General features: G+C 33.9%; 1 protein-coding gene across 4 annotated transcripts in view; it reads left to right on the plus strand.

The window, feature by feature from the left end:
- The first annotated feature begins 482 nt into the window (after nucleotides 1-482).
- The window catches only part of LOC126930507 (solute carrier organic anion transporter family member 1B3), a 409969-nt gene continuing 394149 nt past the window's right edge, over nucleotides 483-16302 (plus strand). For 3 of the 4 annotated variants that reach the window (XR_007717606.1, XM_050747601.1, XM_050747603.1), the window contains exons 1-2: nucleotides 485-579; nucleotides 5474-5622. Coding sequence is in view for 3 of the 4 variants with exons in the window: in XM_050747601.1 (XP_050603558.1) it covers nucleotides 5539-5622 (84 nt within the window). In the remaining variant the exon portion in view is untranslated. Of the gene's footprint in view, nucleotides 580-5473; nucleotides 5623-16302 lie in introns of all 4 variants that reach the window. The other variant, XM_050747602.1, reaches the window with a different exon arrangement.

Raw genomic sequence — 16302 nt, forward strand, 5'->3', positions numbered from 1 at the left:
CAAACCAGTCTTGATTTTTGTCATTTAGAAGAATAGTCTTGTAATTAATTGACAATTTAGTATTCCATGTGAGATATCCAGTGTCCATGTATGTCATATTAGATCCATACACATGTAACAAGCAGAGAGGGTATGTTTTATTTTCTGAATGCTAATGTAACCTGTAGGGATATTTTTAAAAATCGCCTTGACTTATTTTCTATTTGGAACAGTTTTAAATATTTTGGATAATGTGTTGTATTTGTATTTCTAAAGAAAAAAAATCTTATGCAACCAACTTAATTGAATAAGAAATGTCATTCCCAGAAATAATTTATTTTCTAATGTTAACATAAAAATAATGTGTACATTCTGAGAAATTATTGATATAACCTTTAAAAGATAGGCTTCTGCGTTGAACTCCTAGAATTAGCTAGGTATATTTTTCTATTTGTCTAGGACATTGACCTAATAAGATGGTTAATCATCATTGGACTCATAAAAACAAACAAACAAAAAGCTAACTAACCATTTAAAGTGAGACTTTAACATCAGAAAAAGGATGGACTTGTTGCAGTTGCTGTAGCGTTCAAAGTCCAGGTAAGAACTGTCGAGGTTGTCTAAAACATTTCTTTTATGTAAGAAATTTTAACAAATTTCAGTGAAAATGTTTTGGTAGTTATGGTAAATATTACAAATTTTATGCTCTGCATCTTCTTCACACTTAGTGTTCTGAGCCCTAAAAGCCTAGTAATTATCCCTTCCAGAAATAGAAGAGCCTCAGATTTATGTACTCAAAGATAAATTAGAGTAAATCGTACCTTTATAAAGTGAAAAATAAAGATTGAAGTCCTATTTCTATTGCTTTCTAAACAATTGAAACATGAAGTCTGAAAGGATGGACTTGTAGTTACTCTCTTAAAATACACTGTAAGACAATTATTTGCATAAACTGTGTAGAATTACTATACCAGGCTCTCTATTTCTTTGATTTCACTTTAACTGAATAAGTCGGAGTGGTTGGGTGGAGGGTGGAAAATGTGTTTCAAAGTCACTTAATCCCCTCACTTTCCTCCATTCAACTCAAGTTTGATTTAGGGTGAGGGGAAAGAGATATCCTAGATAACTTTTTTATCTCTGTTCAGATAAGATAAAAAAATCTTCTGAACACAGCTCTTGGAAAGAATCAACAGCTCAGTAAATATTGGTCCCCTTCACCCATTCAGGAAGGTTGCTTCCCTGATAACACAATTGTTTTTATTGTGAAAGTAAGGTGGGGATGCAGAAAGTCTCTCCTCTGAACAATATAAGAAGTTCAGAAATGCTGTTTTCCCTTTTATCCACCTCAGTTCCATAGATACATGCTAGAAACTGGGTCACTTGACCTGCACTGGTTTTCTATAATCCCTTAAATATGAAAAGCTTAACAGAAATAAGCAGAGGCCGGTAAGATTCTGCCGTCTACTTCAGCCCAGTCAAACTGTGAAGAACTGACCTGTTCTGTTCAGGGAAGAGTTGTAATGCTATATCCAAATGCCTGTGGCTCTGTCTTATAAACATATTGTGTCCTCAAAATTTATTTATGTCAATAATTTGGAATTCAGAAATAATATGTTCAGAGCAAAATATATTAAATGCTTCTAAATAAGGCTTAAAATGCTACAGTGAAGTAAAAAGTGTGGTATTTATTCAAGACTAAATTGATATTCCAGTTTCCTAGGTACTTTGTACTTACTTGATACTTTTTTTCTTTTTTTTGAGAAGGAGTTTTGCTCTTGTTGCCCAGGCTGGAGTGCAATGGCGCAATCTCGGCTCACCACAACCTAGTCCTTGTGGGTTCAAGTGATTCTCCTGCCTCAGCCTCCAGAGTAGCTGGGATTACAGGCATGTGCGTGTAATCTACCACACCCAGCTAACTTTGTATTTTTAGTAGAAACGGGGTTTTCTCCATGTTGGTCAGGGTGGTCTCGAACTTCCGACCTCAAGTGATCTGCCCGCCTCGGCCTCCCAAAGTGCTGGGATTATAGGCGTGAGCCACTGTGCTCGGCCTACTTGATACAATTTAACCTTTCTGATAGATGAGGAACCAAGTGCCCATATTTCCTATTTTTCTGGCTAAGTATTTTATCTGAATATAAAAGAGAGAGGTGTGTAATAGTTGTCTTGGAAAGTAGGGAAATAACAGAAAAAAGTAATGATTATTCAGGTATGTTCTCCAGTGGTACAGAAGGATGAGAGAGGTTATTTCAACTGGAGGTAAATAGGGAAACATTAAAGTGGTGTGATTTGGAGCCACATTACAGCCAAGAGATAGGGAAGGACATTCCAGGAATGGAAGACATATACATGAAGATAGAGAGCTTTCTTCTTGGGACAGTGGTTCCATAAGTCTGCAAGTGCCTATGGTTGTATTGGGAATGGGACTGAAAACAAGGATTGATATAGGCTGTGAAGACTCTCAAATAGGAAGTGTAAGTTTTATTTTTGTTGTAAGAGGGATATATGAATGATTCCAAGAATGGACATGATATGCATATGAAACAAAGCAAGCTGGAAGACAGGACAACTAGAAGTTAATCAGTTGAAAGAAACAAGGCTTGAGGGGTGAGATAATAGTTTTCAAGCCATCAAGAATATTTGTTTAGTATAAAGAAAAAGAAAAGTCTAAAGCTAAAGGAAGACTATCTATCTTGCAAGTCATTCAAAAAGATTTGCAATTATAGAATTAATTGGTAAAAAATAAGTATCTTCCAACTTTTAAATTATGAGGAAAAAAAACCAGAAAGGGATATTCATGGAAAAAGTGGTGTAAATTTATTAAGGGGCTGCTTATTACCTTGAGACCACCAAACTATTGATTTTTTCCTCACCTCACCTACAAAAGACATACAAAAAGTGGATTAATTGAACTTCTCTTAGCGATACATAGGTATGGGTTTCTGCATTCATGAGTATATTTATATACAGTCACATATACATAAGTGATATTATCTTTATATATTTATTATTTCCATATTCATGCATTATTCACTAAATATGCATGATATATATTATGGTTTTTATACATTTATAATAGAGAATCAATAAACCCTTGTTGAGTAAATTGATGCATAAAATATGCAGTAGATCTTCATTATTCACAGATTCTATATTAGAAAATTTGTCTAAACACTAAAATTTATTTGTGACACCAAAATTAATACTGCTGGGCTTTTGTGATCATTGGCATGCATGAGCAGAGTGGTGAAAAATTTTGAGCTGGTCTGTTTCGGTTGAGATGGAACAAAGTGAAGCTCTGCCTTCCTGTCTCAGCTCCCATACTATAAACTTCACAGTGTATTTATCGCCACATTGTTTCCATGGTTGTGCTTTGTGATGCTGAGTTTACTGTTTTAAGTTGGCCTCAAGCATAGCCCTGAAGTGTTGTCCCATGTTCCTTCCTCCAAGAGTGCCTGACAGAAGAGGTACATATGCTATGTAAGTTTCCTTCAGGCATGAAATACAGTGCTATTGGCCACTAATTCAATGTTAATGAATCAACAGTATATACTAAAGTGTCTTTGAACAAAAACATACAGAAGACATTATGTATTAAGTTATGTATTGATCCGTTGATGAAAATGTTGTGACCAAAGGCACAGTCACCTAAACCTGTATCTCTTCTAGGAATGACAGATTAATATTTGCAAATTCAGTGTTCCCAGCAACTTTATGGAACAAAATTATTGCAGAAAGTGACAATCAATTGTACATATAACCTATATCATACGTATTGTATAATCAGTGTACTATTACAAATCGGACACTTATATAGATATCTTAGATATTTACATACTTAGATATTCACATATCTAAGGTATCTATATAAGCAACTACATAGCATATATCTACCTATATGTGCTATATACATAACATATACCCATATCTATGTTATGTATCTGCTTATATACTTTATATACATAAATATGTGTTATGCACATATATATGAACAACAATACATCTCTAAACCTCTATAAATAATCCACTGTTCTATATAAAAGAATCAACTGACATAAAAAGTTGACTCATTTTACTGGTCTTTAAAATAAGGGCTTAATAACTCTCAAACTTATGATTTCTCTTATGCTTCCACTTCAAAACTTCACTTGTAGGAATGTATCCTACAGATATGACCACACATAAATAAAATGACATATAACATATTAAGAACATTTTCTAATATGAAATAATTAGATATAACCTAAATAGTTATCAATATGGAACTAGTTACATATATTATGAAGAACAGAATACCCTGCTACCATAAGCAAAATGAGGAGGACTTTTATTAATATAAAGTATATACAGAAGATAAAAAGGTAGAGTGCAGTGGTACTGGTATACTTACATTTATATTAAAAGGGAAAATATTATGTATTTACTTAAAAATGCATATCAGGGCCAGACACGGTGGCTCTCGCCTGTAATCCCAGCACTTTGGGAGGCTAAGAGGGGCGGCTCACGAGGTCAGGAGATCGAGACCTTCCTGGCTAACATAGTGAAACCCCGTCTCTACTAAAAGTACAAAAAAATTAGCCAGGCATGGTGGCAGGCGCCTGCACCTGTGGTCCCAGCTACTTGGAAGGCTGAGGCAGGAGAATGGCATGAACCCAGGGGGCAGAGCTTGCAGTGAGCCGAGATCACGCCAGTGTGCTCCAGCCTGGGCGACAGAGTGAGACTCCGTCTCAAAAAAAAAAAAAAAAAATGCATATCAGATTTCTGGATAAGGGGACGAAGATTATAGGAAGACTCTTTGCTTTTTTTTTTTTTTTTTTTTTTGGATTTTCAACTACATGCATGTATTTTCTCTTGAAAAATAAATGGATAAATCCCAAATGTGGTAAGATCATGATGATGGTAAGGTCAAGCATGGCCAAAGTCTCTCTGAGAGATACTTGGAATACATTTTGTTCTTTTAAACAAATCCAAACTTTTCTGCTTTTTGAGCCTGGTTCCATAGGTATCTCCTCTATGAAACTGACAGAGGCTATCCTAATTATTATTATTTACATTATTTTTCAACCCATTTTGAGTATCCACTATGTGCAAGACACCATCTGTCACTTTATAAACTTATAAGGATAACATAAACATAAATGTGCTTTCATAAATCTTATAATCTGGCTATGTAGAAAATATAAAAATTTTAATTTCTATAATTTAAAATTTTTGTTCATACAATCTAGTGTGTGGTTTTATATTATTTACTTGTTTCAAATCAAATTTCTCTCTATAAAAATTATTTTTCTAAGTAAATTATGATCTCTTTAGGCTCTGAGTTCGTGTCTGTCTTTCCTCCTCTGTGTCCGGCATTGCCCTCATCCTGTGGTCAGGAAATAGCAGGCCCTGAATGAATATTAGAGAATGATTGATTGATATTGAGCTTGTGACTTTTCCTATTTTTAAACTATATATTGTTAAAGTAAAATAAATTACACTTTTTCTTTTTTAACAGGTGATCATTTCAAACCAAGCATCAGCAGCAATTAAAAACATTCACATGGTATCTGTAGTTTAATCATGGGCCAACATCAACATTTGAATAAAACAGCAGAGTCAGCATCTTCAGAGAAAAAGAAAACAAGACGCTGCAATGGATTCAAGGTAGAATGGGTTTTATATTTTCAAACTAAAATAAGTTAATGGAAAATTTTTATGTATAGAAAGGCCACTAATTTTCAAAAAGAACATTATATCTCATATTACAATTTTTCCATTGAAGCACACATTAAAATATTAACAAAATATCCCTATATTGATTTAAATCAGTTTTTAATCTGATTGAGGTATTTCTTTGCTAAAGTTTTTTGATGTATAAAAGTGTATTTACTTTTTTAATTTTTAATTTCTGTGGGTATGTAGTAGGTATATACATTTATGGGGTACATGAGATGCTTTGGTACAGGCATGCAATGTGAAATAAGCAAATAAGGAAGAATGCAGCATCCATTCCCTCAAGCCTTTATTCACTGAATTGCACACCATTCAATTATACTATTTAAGTTATTTTAAAAGGTACAGTTAAGTAATTGACTATAGTCACCCTTTGTGCTATCAAATAGTAGGTCTTATTCATTCTTTTTAACTATTTTTTGTACCCATGAATCATCCCCATCCCGCCACCCCCACACCTACACCACCCTTTCCAGCCTCTGGTAACCATCCTTCTACTCACTGTGTCCATGAATTCAATTGTTTTGATGTTTAGATCCCACAAATAAGTGAGAACATGCAATGTTTGTCTTTTTGTGCCAGGCTTATTTCAGTTAACATAATGATCTCCAGTTCAGTTCATTTTGTTGCAAATGACTGGATTTCGTTCTTTCTATAGCTGAGTAGTACTCCATTGTGTGTATGTCCCACTTTTTTTATGCATTCATCTGTCGATGGACACTTACATTGCTTCCAAGTCTTGGCTATTGTAAACAGTGCTGCAACAAACATGGAAGTACAGATAATCTTAGGTAAACTGTTCCCTTTATTTTGGGTATATACCCAGGAGTGGGATTGCTTTATCACATGGTAACTCAATTTTTAGTTTCTTGAGGAACCTCCAAGCTGTTCTTCATAGTGGTCCTACTAATTTATATTGCCACCAACAGTGTACAAGGAATTCCCTTTACTCCACAACCTCACCAGCATTTGTTATTGCCTGTCTTTGGTATATAAGCCATTTTAACTGGGGGTGAGATAATATCTCATTGTAGTATTTATTTGCATTTATCTGATGATCAGTGATGTTGAGCACTTCTTCCTCTGCCTGTGTTTTATTTATATGTCTTCTTTTGAGAGATGTATATTGAAATGTTTTGCCTACCTTTTGATCAGATTATTAGATTTTGTCTTGTAGAGTTGTTTGAGCTACTTAGATATTCTGGTGATTAATTTCTTGACAGATGGGTAGTTTACAGATATTTTCTCCTACCCTGTGGGTTGTCTCTTCACTTTGTTGATTGTATCCTTTTCTGTGCAGAAACTTTTTAACTAGATGTGATCCCGTTTGTCAATTTTTCTTTGGTTGCCTGTGTTTCTGGGGTAAGAAATTTGCTAAAGAAATTTTTGCCCAGACCAATGTCCTGGAGAGTTTCCCCAATATTTTCTTGAGGTAGTTTTATGGGTTGAGGTCTTTAGGTTTAAATCTTTAATTCATTTTGATTCGTTTTGCATATGGCTAGAAATAGGGGTCTAGTTTCATCCTAGCACCAGTTATTGAAGAGACTGTCTTTTCCCCAGTGAATGTTCCTGGCATCTTTGTCAAAAATGAGTTCACTGTAGGTGTGTGAATTTGTTTCTGGGTTCTCTATTCTGATCCATTGGTCTCTGTGTCTGTTTATATGCCAGTACCATGCTGTTTTGGTTACTGTAACTCTGTAGTGTGTGTGTGTGTGTATGTGTATATATATATATTTTTGGGACGGAGTCTCATTCTGTTGCCCAGACTGGAGTGCAGTGGCACAATCTTGGCTCACTGCAAGCTCCACCTGCTAGGTTCATGCCATTCTCCTGCATCAGCCTCCTGAGTGGCTGAGACTACAGGTGCCCACCACCATGCCCAGCTAATTTTTTTTATTTTTATTTTTAGTAGAGATGGGGTTTCACTGTGTTAGCCAGGATGGTCTTGATCTCCTGACCTCGTGATCTGCTTGCCTTGGCTTCCCAAAGTGCTGGGATTACCGGCGTGAGCCACTGTGCCTGGCCACTCTGTAGTATAATTTGAAGTCAGGTAATATGATTCCTCCAGTTGGTTCTTTTTGCTTAGGATACCTCTGGCTATTCTGTGTCTTTTATGGTTCCATATAAATTTTAGGATTGATTTTCCTATTTCTGTGAAGAATGTCATTGGTATTTTGATAGGGATTGCATTGAATTCATAGATGGCTTTGGGTATTATGGACATTTGAAGAATATTCATTCTTCCAAACCATGAACATGGAATATTTTTCCATTTTTAGATGTCTTCATCAATTTCTTTCAAGAGTGTTTTATAGTTTTCATTATAGAGATTTTTCACTTCTTTGGTTAAATTAATACCCAGACATTTAATTTTATGTGTGGCTATTGTAAATGAGATTGCTTTTTTTATTTTTCTGTCACATTGTTCACTATTGGCATTTAGAAATGCTACTGAGTTTTGTATGGTGATTTTGTATCCTGCAACTTTACTGAATTTGTTTATCAGTTCTAATAATTTTGTGGAGTCTTCAGGATTTTCCAAATATAGGATCATATAATCTACAAACAAGAGTAATTTGACTTCTTCTTTTCCAATTTGGATGCCCTTTTCTTCCTTCTGTTGTCTGATTGCTCTAGCTACGTGTTGAAAGTAAAGCTCGGAGTCACAAAGAAAACGAGCACTTAAAGGATTTCTCAGTAAGGCAAATTTACTTCTGCAGAAGGGTGCTGCTTGCAAGTTTGGTCACCAGGAGAGCACACTGAACAAAGGAGTGAAGGGGTTTTAGTTTCTTATGTAGTTTGTCCCTGCTACTGTGTCCTGCCTCCACTGGCTGGAGTTGGACTGCACAATCTAAGTTGAACCCGACTGGCTAACTTGAAAGGTATAGGAATACGGTGACACTGGCAGGGAGGGCAGTTTTGGAGGGAAGAGTTGTGGCAATGGGAGAGGTAATTTACAGAGTGGGTAACAGATGTGTGCTCTGTAGATAAGGACTGGCAGGAAAGTTGTTTACTGAAACCAAGACAGGGAGGTACAAAGGATAAGGAAGTTAGTTTGGCCTTGGAAGTAGGGAACAAAGAACAAAGAGCTGAACAAGCCAAACCTTTGAAGAGGAATTTCTTTTGTATCCGACACTAGGACTATGTTAACTATGTTAAATAACATAGTGTTATTTAACATAATAAGTAGTGTTAACTATGTTATTTTAGTAGTTAAGGCTACTATGTTAAATAACAGTGGTGACAGTGGGCATTATTGTTGTGTTCCAGGTCTTAGAGGGAAAGCAAAGAGTTTATTAATGTGGAACATTTAGAAATATTTTGGTATCTTCCCTTTGGTTCTTGATAGATCAAGAGACACTTATAAATATAATTAAAATGAAAAAAAGATATGCAATAAATAACATCTAAAAATCTTCTTAGAATTGACTTATAATTCTAGAAGATTAATATCTTGTGAATCACTTTACAATCTTGATCCATTTAAATATTCTTTTGTTAAAGAACAGCATTGTTATGAATTCTGATAACCTATGTAATGGAGGCTGATGGAAAAGAGATTTGTAATAGTCAAAAGACCTAGTCCAAAAATCTAGTTGATGACTTGGGAAGATCATTTAATTTTTCATTTGCAAATTGGTAAAGGTAATAATTCTGCCTTTTGCTTTTGTCACAAAATTATGAGGCATTAAATTATATTGGCATTTTCATAAACAGGGAAAAAGTACTGCTAAGCACAGTGCTAAATGAAGAAACCAAGACTCAGTAGAGTTATTTGACTACAGTCACCTCTGTTTTGAATTGAAAACCCTGGAATCCATGTCAAAGCCTTTTAATCCCCACAGAGAAGTCTTTGAAGAAATCAAGAAACTAATCATAGTCACTTTTTAGTGATATATATATAAAAATAAAAAATATATATTATATATACATGAAATATAAAATATATATTTTATATATATATATATATATACACACACACATATATATAAATTTACTTACAGTTGTAGTCCTATCCAGTTGAATAGGGCCACAGAGATTGGGTTGTAAACCAAAAAATACTTGATATAGGTCTCAATCCATTTGGAAGTTTACCTTATCCAGGTGAAGGATGCACCCAGGAGACAGGCCTGGGCCTTTCTCCAAAGGTGATTTTGAGGGCTTAAATACTTAAAGGGGAAAAGCAGGCTGGAGGAGAAAATGGGAATGTATGGTCACATTACTGAATACACATGTCGCAAGAGAAAAGCTAGCAGGTAAGGGAATGGTCAATTGTTTATATGTCTTGTGCTCAGTAAATCGACACTTTACACAAGATAAGGTGAACATAGACTAGCTACCTGTGGAAAGATTTAACCTTTTATCTGTAGCTGTCTGCTTAAGGAAAGGCATCTTTTTGCAGAACTCAGCTTTTAGCTTAATTTTGTTTCTTTTGTTGTAGTGAATTGGGGTCTCAAGTGTTTATTTTCTTTTCACACCCCTGCCTTTTTCCTTTTAAAACCTTTTGAAGAAAGCATTTTAGAAGAAAGTTACTCCCTGGTCTTGAATTTTGTCTGATCTCTCATGGCTATGATGGTATATTCCTAGACCAATAGATCCCATATTATTAGGAATGCTCATTGTGAAATCTTATCTCCTGCAAAGAAAAAAAATAAGAGGAGGAAGAGAGACAAACACATAGTAAAAAGAACAATCCTGGAAAACTGATGTAGGCCATATTACTCTGAAGTATTGTCAGTAGGCAGGTATGAAAATGGTTTATGTGTATAAATAGATTTCTGTTATTTTCTTCTGAAGTTTAAGTTGCTTAGTTTGCGTTCCCCTGGCTTAAGAAAATCACAATTTAATATTTAGTAATTTCAAATTGGAAAATAAGGGGATAAGGAAAATGAAAGGAAAGGAGAAAAGAAAGAAAAAATTGAAAGCATTATTTAGAGACTTGTAGTCAGGAAAAATTTTAGAATTTAGTCTAAATTGTAGAAAATAATAAAAGCTGATAAACCTTAGGCAAGACTAGAATCAAACAACAGGTACTATAGTTTATAAAAGCATAATTTTTCTCTCAATTCCCCAGTTTTATTAAACAGAAAATCATAGTAGGACCAATTTATTGGTAAAATAAATTTTAGTACTTTTATACTTGGTTTAATTATTTGTGTAAAGTACAACAAGAATAATCATTTGCCATATAGGGGCTCTCTCTCTTTTTGTGAATTGACTCCGCTGGAACTTTTTGCACAACAAATGTAAGATTAGACCTTTGTAAATGCCTGAAGCCTAGACAAGGATTTATCTGTGCCTGCAGATATATATGTGAATTGGGTGAATTCTTCTCTTTCTGAGGTCTCAAGAAAACTTGGAGTTCCTGCACCAGTCAAAAAGTGACATTCTTTACTTACCACATGTCATGACCCTGTAAAGGATAAGATATGGAGCTAGTTTTTCCAAGGGGCTTTTATTGGCTCTATAGGTCAGCCTCCTTTTCTCAAGGCAATTGGAAAATGTCATTCCAGTCAAGGCCTTGGTAAAATAACTAGTGTCTCCAATTATGTCCTGTGATAAAAGGAAATATATTCTTATTAAACTTATGCAAATAATTATATTGCCAAAATTAAGAATACTCTCAAAATAGTTTTCAAATTTTGAGAAATTAGGTTGAGAGAAAGGAATTATATTTTAAATTTTGCTCATAAGAACAAATTTTACTAAATTTACTGAAATCACTTTATTAAATTGTTAAAGCTATAAATAGCTTAAAAGGAAAGTTTTCTTGACTCTGAAAAATAAAAACAATCAGCAAATGTTTTAAACAAAATCTTATACAAGATTATTTCAATCTTCTATTAGTTTGGTCCATGCAGTTAACTCCATGTTCTGCTCAATATTGGATCATCAAGACTTATGAATACATGAACTCTCCATGAGAGGCCTGGAATTTTTCCTATCTATTCCAATGATGCTATATCTAAATTTATCAAAAACTTATTTTTTAGGAGTACTCCTCAGAGTTCTATAGCTGATTACAAACTGTCCTATAGAAGGATTAAAGTGTAACAACAATTGTGGATGACAAAAAATCTTAGAACAGCCATGGTTAAAGACACCATTGACAAGTAAATTTGGTTTCTTCTGTGGCATACAGCAATTTTACATAATAATCATAATTACTACTGACAACATCTACTAAGACATATTAGAATCACAGGAATTGCATATATTTTTGAAACACATACTAATAACACATTCACATAAATATAATATAATCCAAAGAAGGTTAAATACCATTGTTTATTTGACAATGCTTCCTATATGACTTTACTATACCAAATAAGTCAAATATGTCTCTTTTGGACTTCAGGAGACCTATTATTAATAAATATATGAAGTCAAAGTACTAATTTTACAATTTGATTTTGGAATGACTGTCAAATGTCAGAAGTTTAAAATATTTAATATGACAATATAGGATCATAAGTTATTTTAAAATAAATCATTTAGTCAAAGTGATAACTCAACTTTTTTTTTAAAAAGGCAAAAATCTTTATTTTTTGAGAGAGGAGACTTAATTTCCCAATGAGCCCTAAGTAAGACTGCATAAGGCCAATTAAATCTGTCTCTCAAGTCTTATAAACAAATCTATTAAATTTTAATTATTTTGACCATAAGATATAATTTCCATAAACCTTTAAATAACCTTTTAATGTTTTTTTTAATTAAAATTGGGTTAATGCTATAAGAACCTTGCTTATCTCACATAGGGGCCCTGATGCTGGTCTTTCATCAGTGTACCTGTAATATGAACATTTAATTTATACAGAAACTCTGAACTAAGTTTATCTCTCAAAATTGGCCCTTATAATTTCACAGACGCACGTCTTCTCTGACAGTCCCTGGGCCTAGAGGGGTTCAGCAGTTTTAATTTCTGGCCCTGTGTCTCATGAATGCAGTTTATGTTGATTATCATCTTTTCCTGGGTCTGAAGATGAGGGTTTAACTGGTGTTAGGGTTTAAGACTTAGCAGGACTTGGTGTGCTTTTTAGACCCAGAAGTAAAAGCCCTTTAATTTAACAGAATAGTCCGGGCATGGTGGCTTATGCTTGTAATCCAAGTACTTTGGGAGACCAAGGCTGGCAGATCACTAGAGGTCTGGACTTCAAGACCAGCCTGGCCAACATGGTGAAAGTCTATTAAATATAACCATAGTGAAACTCTTTTAAATATACAAAAATTAGCCAGGCGTGGTGGCATGCACCTGTAATCCCTGCTGCTGAGAAAGCTGAAACAGGAGAATTGCTTGAGATTTGGAAGGCAGAGGTTGCAGTGAGTTGAGATTGTGGCACTGCACTCCAGCCTGGGTGGCAGAGCAAGACTCTGTCAAGAAAGAAAGAAAGAGAGAAAGAGAGAAAGAAAGAAAGAGAGACAGAGAGAGAGAGAGAGAGAGGAGAAAAGAAAGAAAGAAAGAAAGAAAGAAAGAAAGAAAGAAAGAAAGAAAGAAAGAAAAAGAAAGAAAGAAAGAAAGAAAGAAAGAAAGGAAAAATGTGAACACTCAACAGAATTAGGACTTTAAAAGCAATACAGAAAGTAAAATGGATGTAATAACCTTAATTTTTAAAATTTGTGGATCTCAATTTTTCTAAACAAATCAAAACTTAAGAAGAATAACATAGAAATTATTTTGATAAAATGTAAAATCTGTTAGATCAGTTAACAAAAAGAATAAAAAAGATCTTCTACATTATGTTTGCCTTTCCCTATAAGGAGTACATTTAGATAACATGCAATCAAAACTAATATAAACCATACTTGAATTAGGTAGATATAGAAAGAGCGTGTTCCGGGTGATAAGTGAAAATTCTTGGTTTCATAGAACAATTTAAAGCCAAGTGTTATATTAGAAGAAAACATTTTATTTAGACCTTTAAGGTAAAACATTTTTTTTAATGTCAGTTCACAATAGCAGAAACTGAGGGAAAAAAATTACAGAAGCTGTTGACACAATTGAAGGAGAAAGTTATTATCTCAGCCCTTCTCAAAGGGAAGAGAAAGCTGAAAACAGTGGGACACAATAAAAGTTGAACTTTTGGGTTAAAAAATTAAAATCTCTCATCATTTTATTAAGTGTGAATCAATACCTTAAGAAAATGTTGCTCTAACCAATTCTTTAGTGAATTAATTTTTTTTAATATGAAGTCTCAATCTCTGGAATGACTATTATAAATAATTTCCTTTTAATTATAGCATACTTGATTGGATTTTTTTTTTTTTTTTACTCATAAATCCTCTTTTTACAAACCTTATTACAATTTATACAAATCATTTATGACATGCTTGGACTTTCTGTGTTGTCCTAAAGGTACCTCTTTCTTAAATAGCCAGTCATTTTAGAAAAAAAAAATTAATCACACAAGATTCTTTCTCATATAAAATTATTTTCCGTTCAACTTTTCTTACCAAAAATACCTCTTTATACCTAAAACTTTCTGTATATCTCTCTTATATACTAGTTTCTTTCACTTTGTTTCATAAATTTAGCCTTGAATTAGACACAAATTATTTTTCTTTAAATAAGAACACATTTTTTAGAAAAATATCTCTATTTTTTTGAATTGGAAATAACCCAGATATTTAATGTAACATAACTTTTATAACTTTAGATTGTAAATGATCATTATTTAAAGTTATTTCTCTGTTAATCATTTTTACAGCTTGTGATTTCAGATGTTTACCTAAGAACCTTAAGGTTAAATAACTTTTTTCTTATTGTTGTTTTGCCAATAACTCAAAAGTTAGCTGTTTCATTAAACCAACAATTTTCAATGCATTATTTTTACAAACATTACACAAAGATAATCATATTTTGAGCTGTAAGCTTTATAACCCTCATGCCAAATTTGGACACATTATGATATTTAGCAGGGATAAATATTAAACTGCTTGATCAAGAAATGTAAATGATAATGTGAATCAACAATTCTAAAGACATTTCTAATTTTATTTTACCAACAATTAAAACACACTTATTTATTAAAGATTTTCTTAAGTCACATGAACCTGAAAAAGCACTTGGGTTCTTCTATTTTCTGTTTTTCTGATAAAGTATTTGATTAAAGTGCTTTTGTAAATCCAATTAATTAGAGCTCCTTTATATATTTTTGGTAGTGAAACACACATGACACATAAATACATAGACTTTTTAGTCATGAAGATAAAAGTAGATTTTAAAGATTAATATTTTAGATATTTTAGACTTCCAATTCAGGTATTTCAGACTTCCAATTTGTTTTTTCCTTTTTTTTTTTTTCTTTTTGAGATGGAGTCTCACTCTGTTGCCCAGACTGGAGTGCAGTGGCACGATCTCAGTTCACTGCAATCTCCACCTCCTGAGTTCAAGTGATTCTTCTGCCTCAGCCTCCTGAGTAGCTAGGACTGCAGGCACACGCTACCACATGCAGCTAATTTTTGTATTTTTAGTAGATACAGGGTTTCACAATATTGGCCAGGCTGCTCTCGAACTCCTGACCTCATGATCTGCCTGCCTTGGCCTCCCAAAGTGCTGGAATTACAGGCGTGAGCCACCTTGCACAGCCTCCAATTTCTTATAACCTGTTTAACTAGATAGCCCTAAATTTGTGTACTAAAGGCACAACTCTTAGACGAAAATCAGATAGCAAAATGTACATCTCAAGGTACAGAGAGAGAGAGTCTGGTGTGCTAGAAGGAGATTAAAAATGGATGCCAAGTCAAACATGAAATTGTAGAAATCTACCTTACGATTGTATAGGAGACCAATTTTATTAGATAGGAAGTTTTAAATGTAGTCTCTGTCTTTTAATTGGATATGTGAGCTCTCTGCACAAAGCCCCGCTGAATCCTAGGTCTCCAAAAGGAGAGCGATTCATGAGACTAGGACATGTAATGCTTTTACAGTGCACTTGGCTACAAAGACATTTTTCTATGTGTCTAAACCACACCCTTTTGTATCTGAAACGCCCATGAACAGCACCCGTTGTAATAACTATTTTAGTAAAAATAAATAAATAAATAAATAAATAGGTAACACAATACAAAAACAAGCATTAAGAACCGAGAAACTTGTCTGATTATACTCTTGGGGTTCCATAAGGAAAAACAGAGATTTCTCCCCAAAAAGGAGTTTGGGAGGAAACCTATATTTTCTTAAGGAATCCCAGGCTGTTAGAAATGATTTTAGGTCCCTCACACAGTGGAGGGTGGCAAAAAGAAGGAAAGACACATCGAAGTAAATGAAGAAAACAGAATTCAGCCAACTGAGAAGAAAAAAGAACTTTTTCTCAAAAAACAAGATCTTAGGAGAGAAAGCAAGCATAAAGGCACACACACACACACACACACACACACTCACACACGTATCTTGGATATTAGCTCTTAATTAAGCTGATTTTTAACCATAGAACTAAATACATCCTTTTAAATTTCATTACCATATTTTAGCTGTGACAAACTGCTAATATATCAAAAGTAACACAAATATCAACCCTGAAAAGATTGGATTTAGGAACCAAACCCAGGCTGTCATGGTGAAAAATGGGCAGAATCTTAGTTACTGACCACCGTTGCTCTTTCATCTTGGCT

This window comes from Macaca thibetana, chromosome 11, assembly GCF_024542745.1.
Source record: "Macaca thibetana thibetana isolate TM-01 chromosome 11, ASM2454274v1, whole genome shotgun sequence".
Taxonomy (NCBI): Eukaryota; Metazoa; Chordata; class Mammalia; order Primates; family Cercopithecidae; genus Macaca; species Macaca thibetana.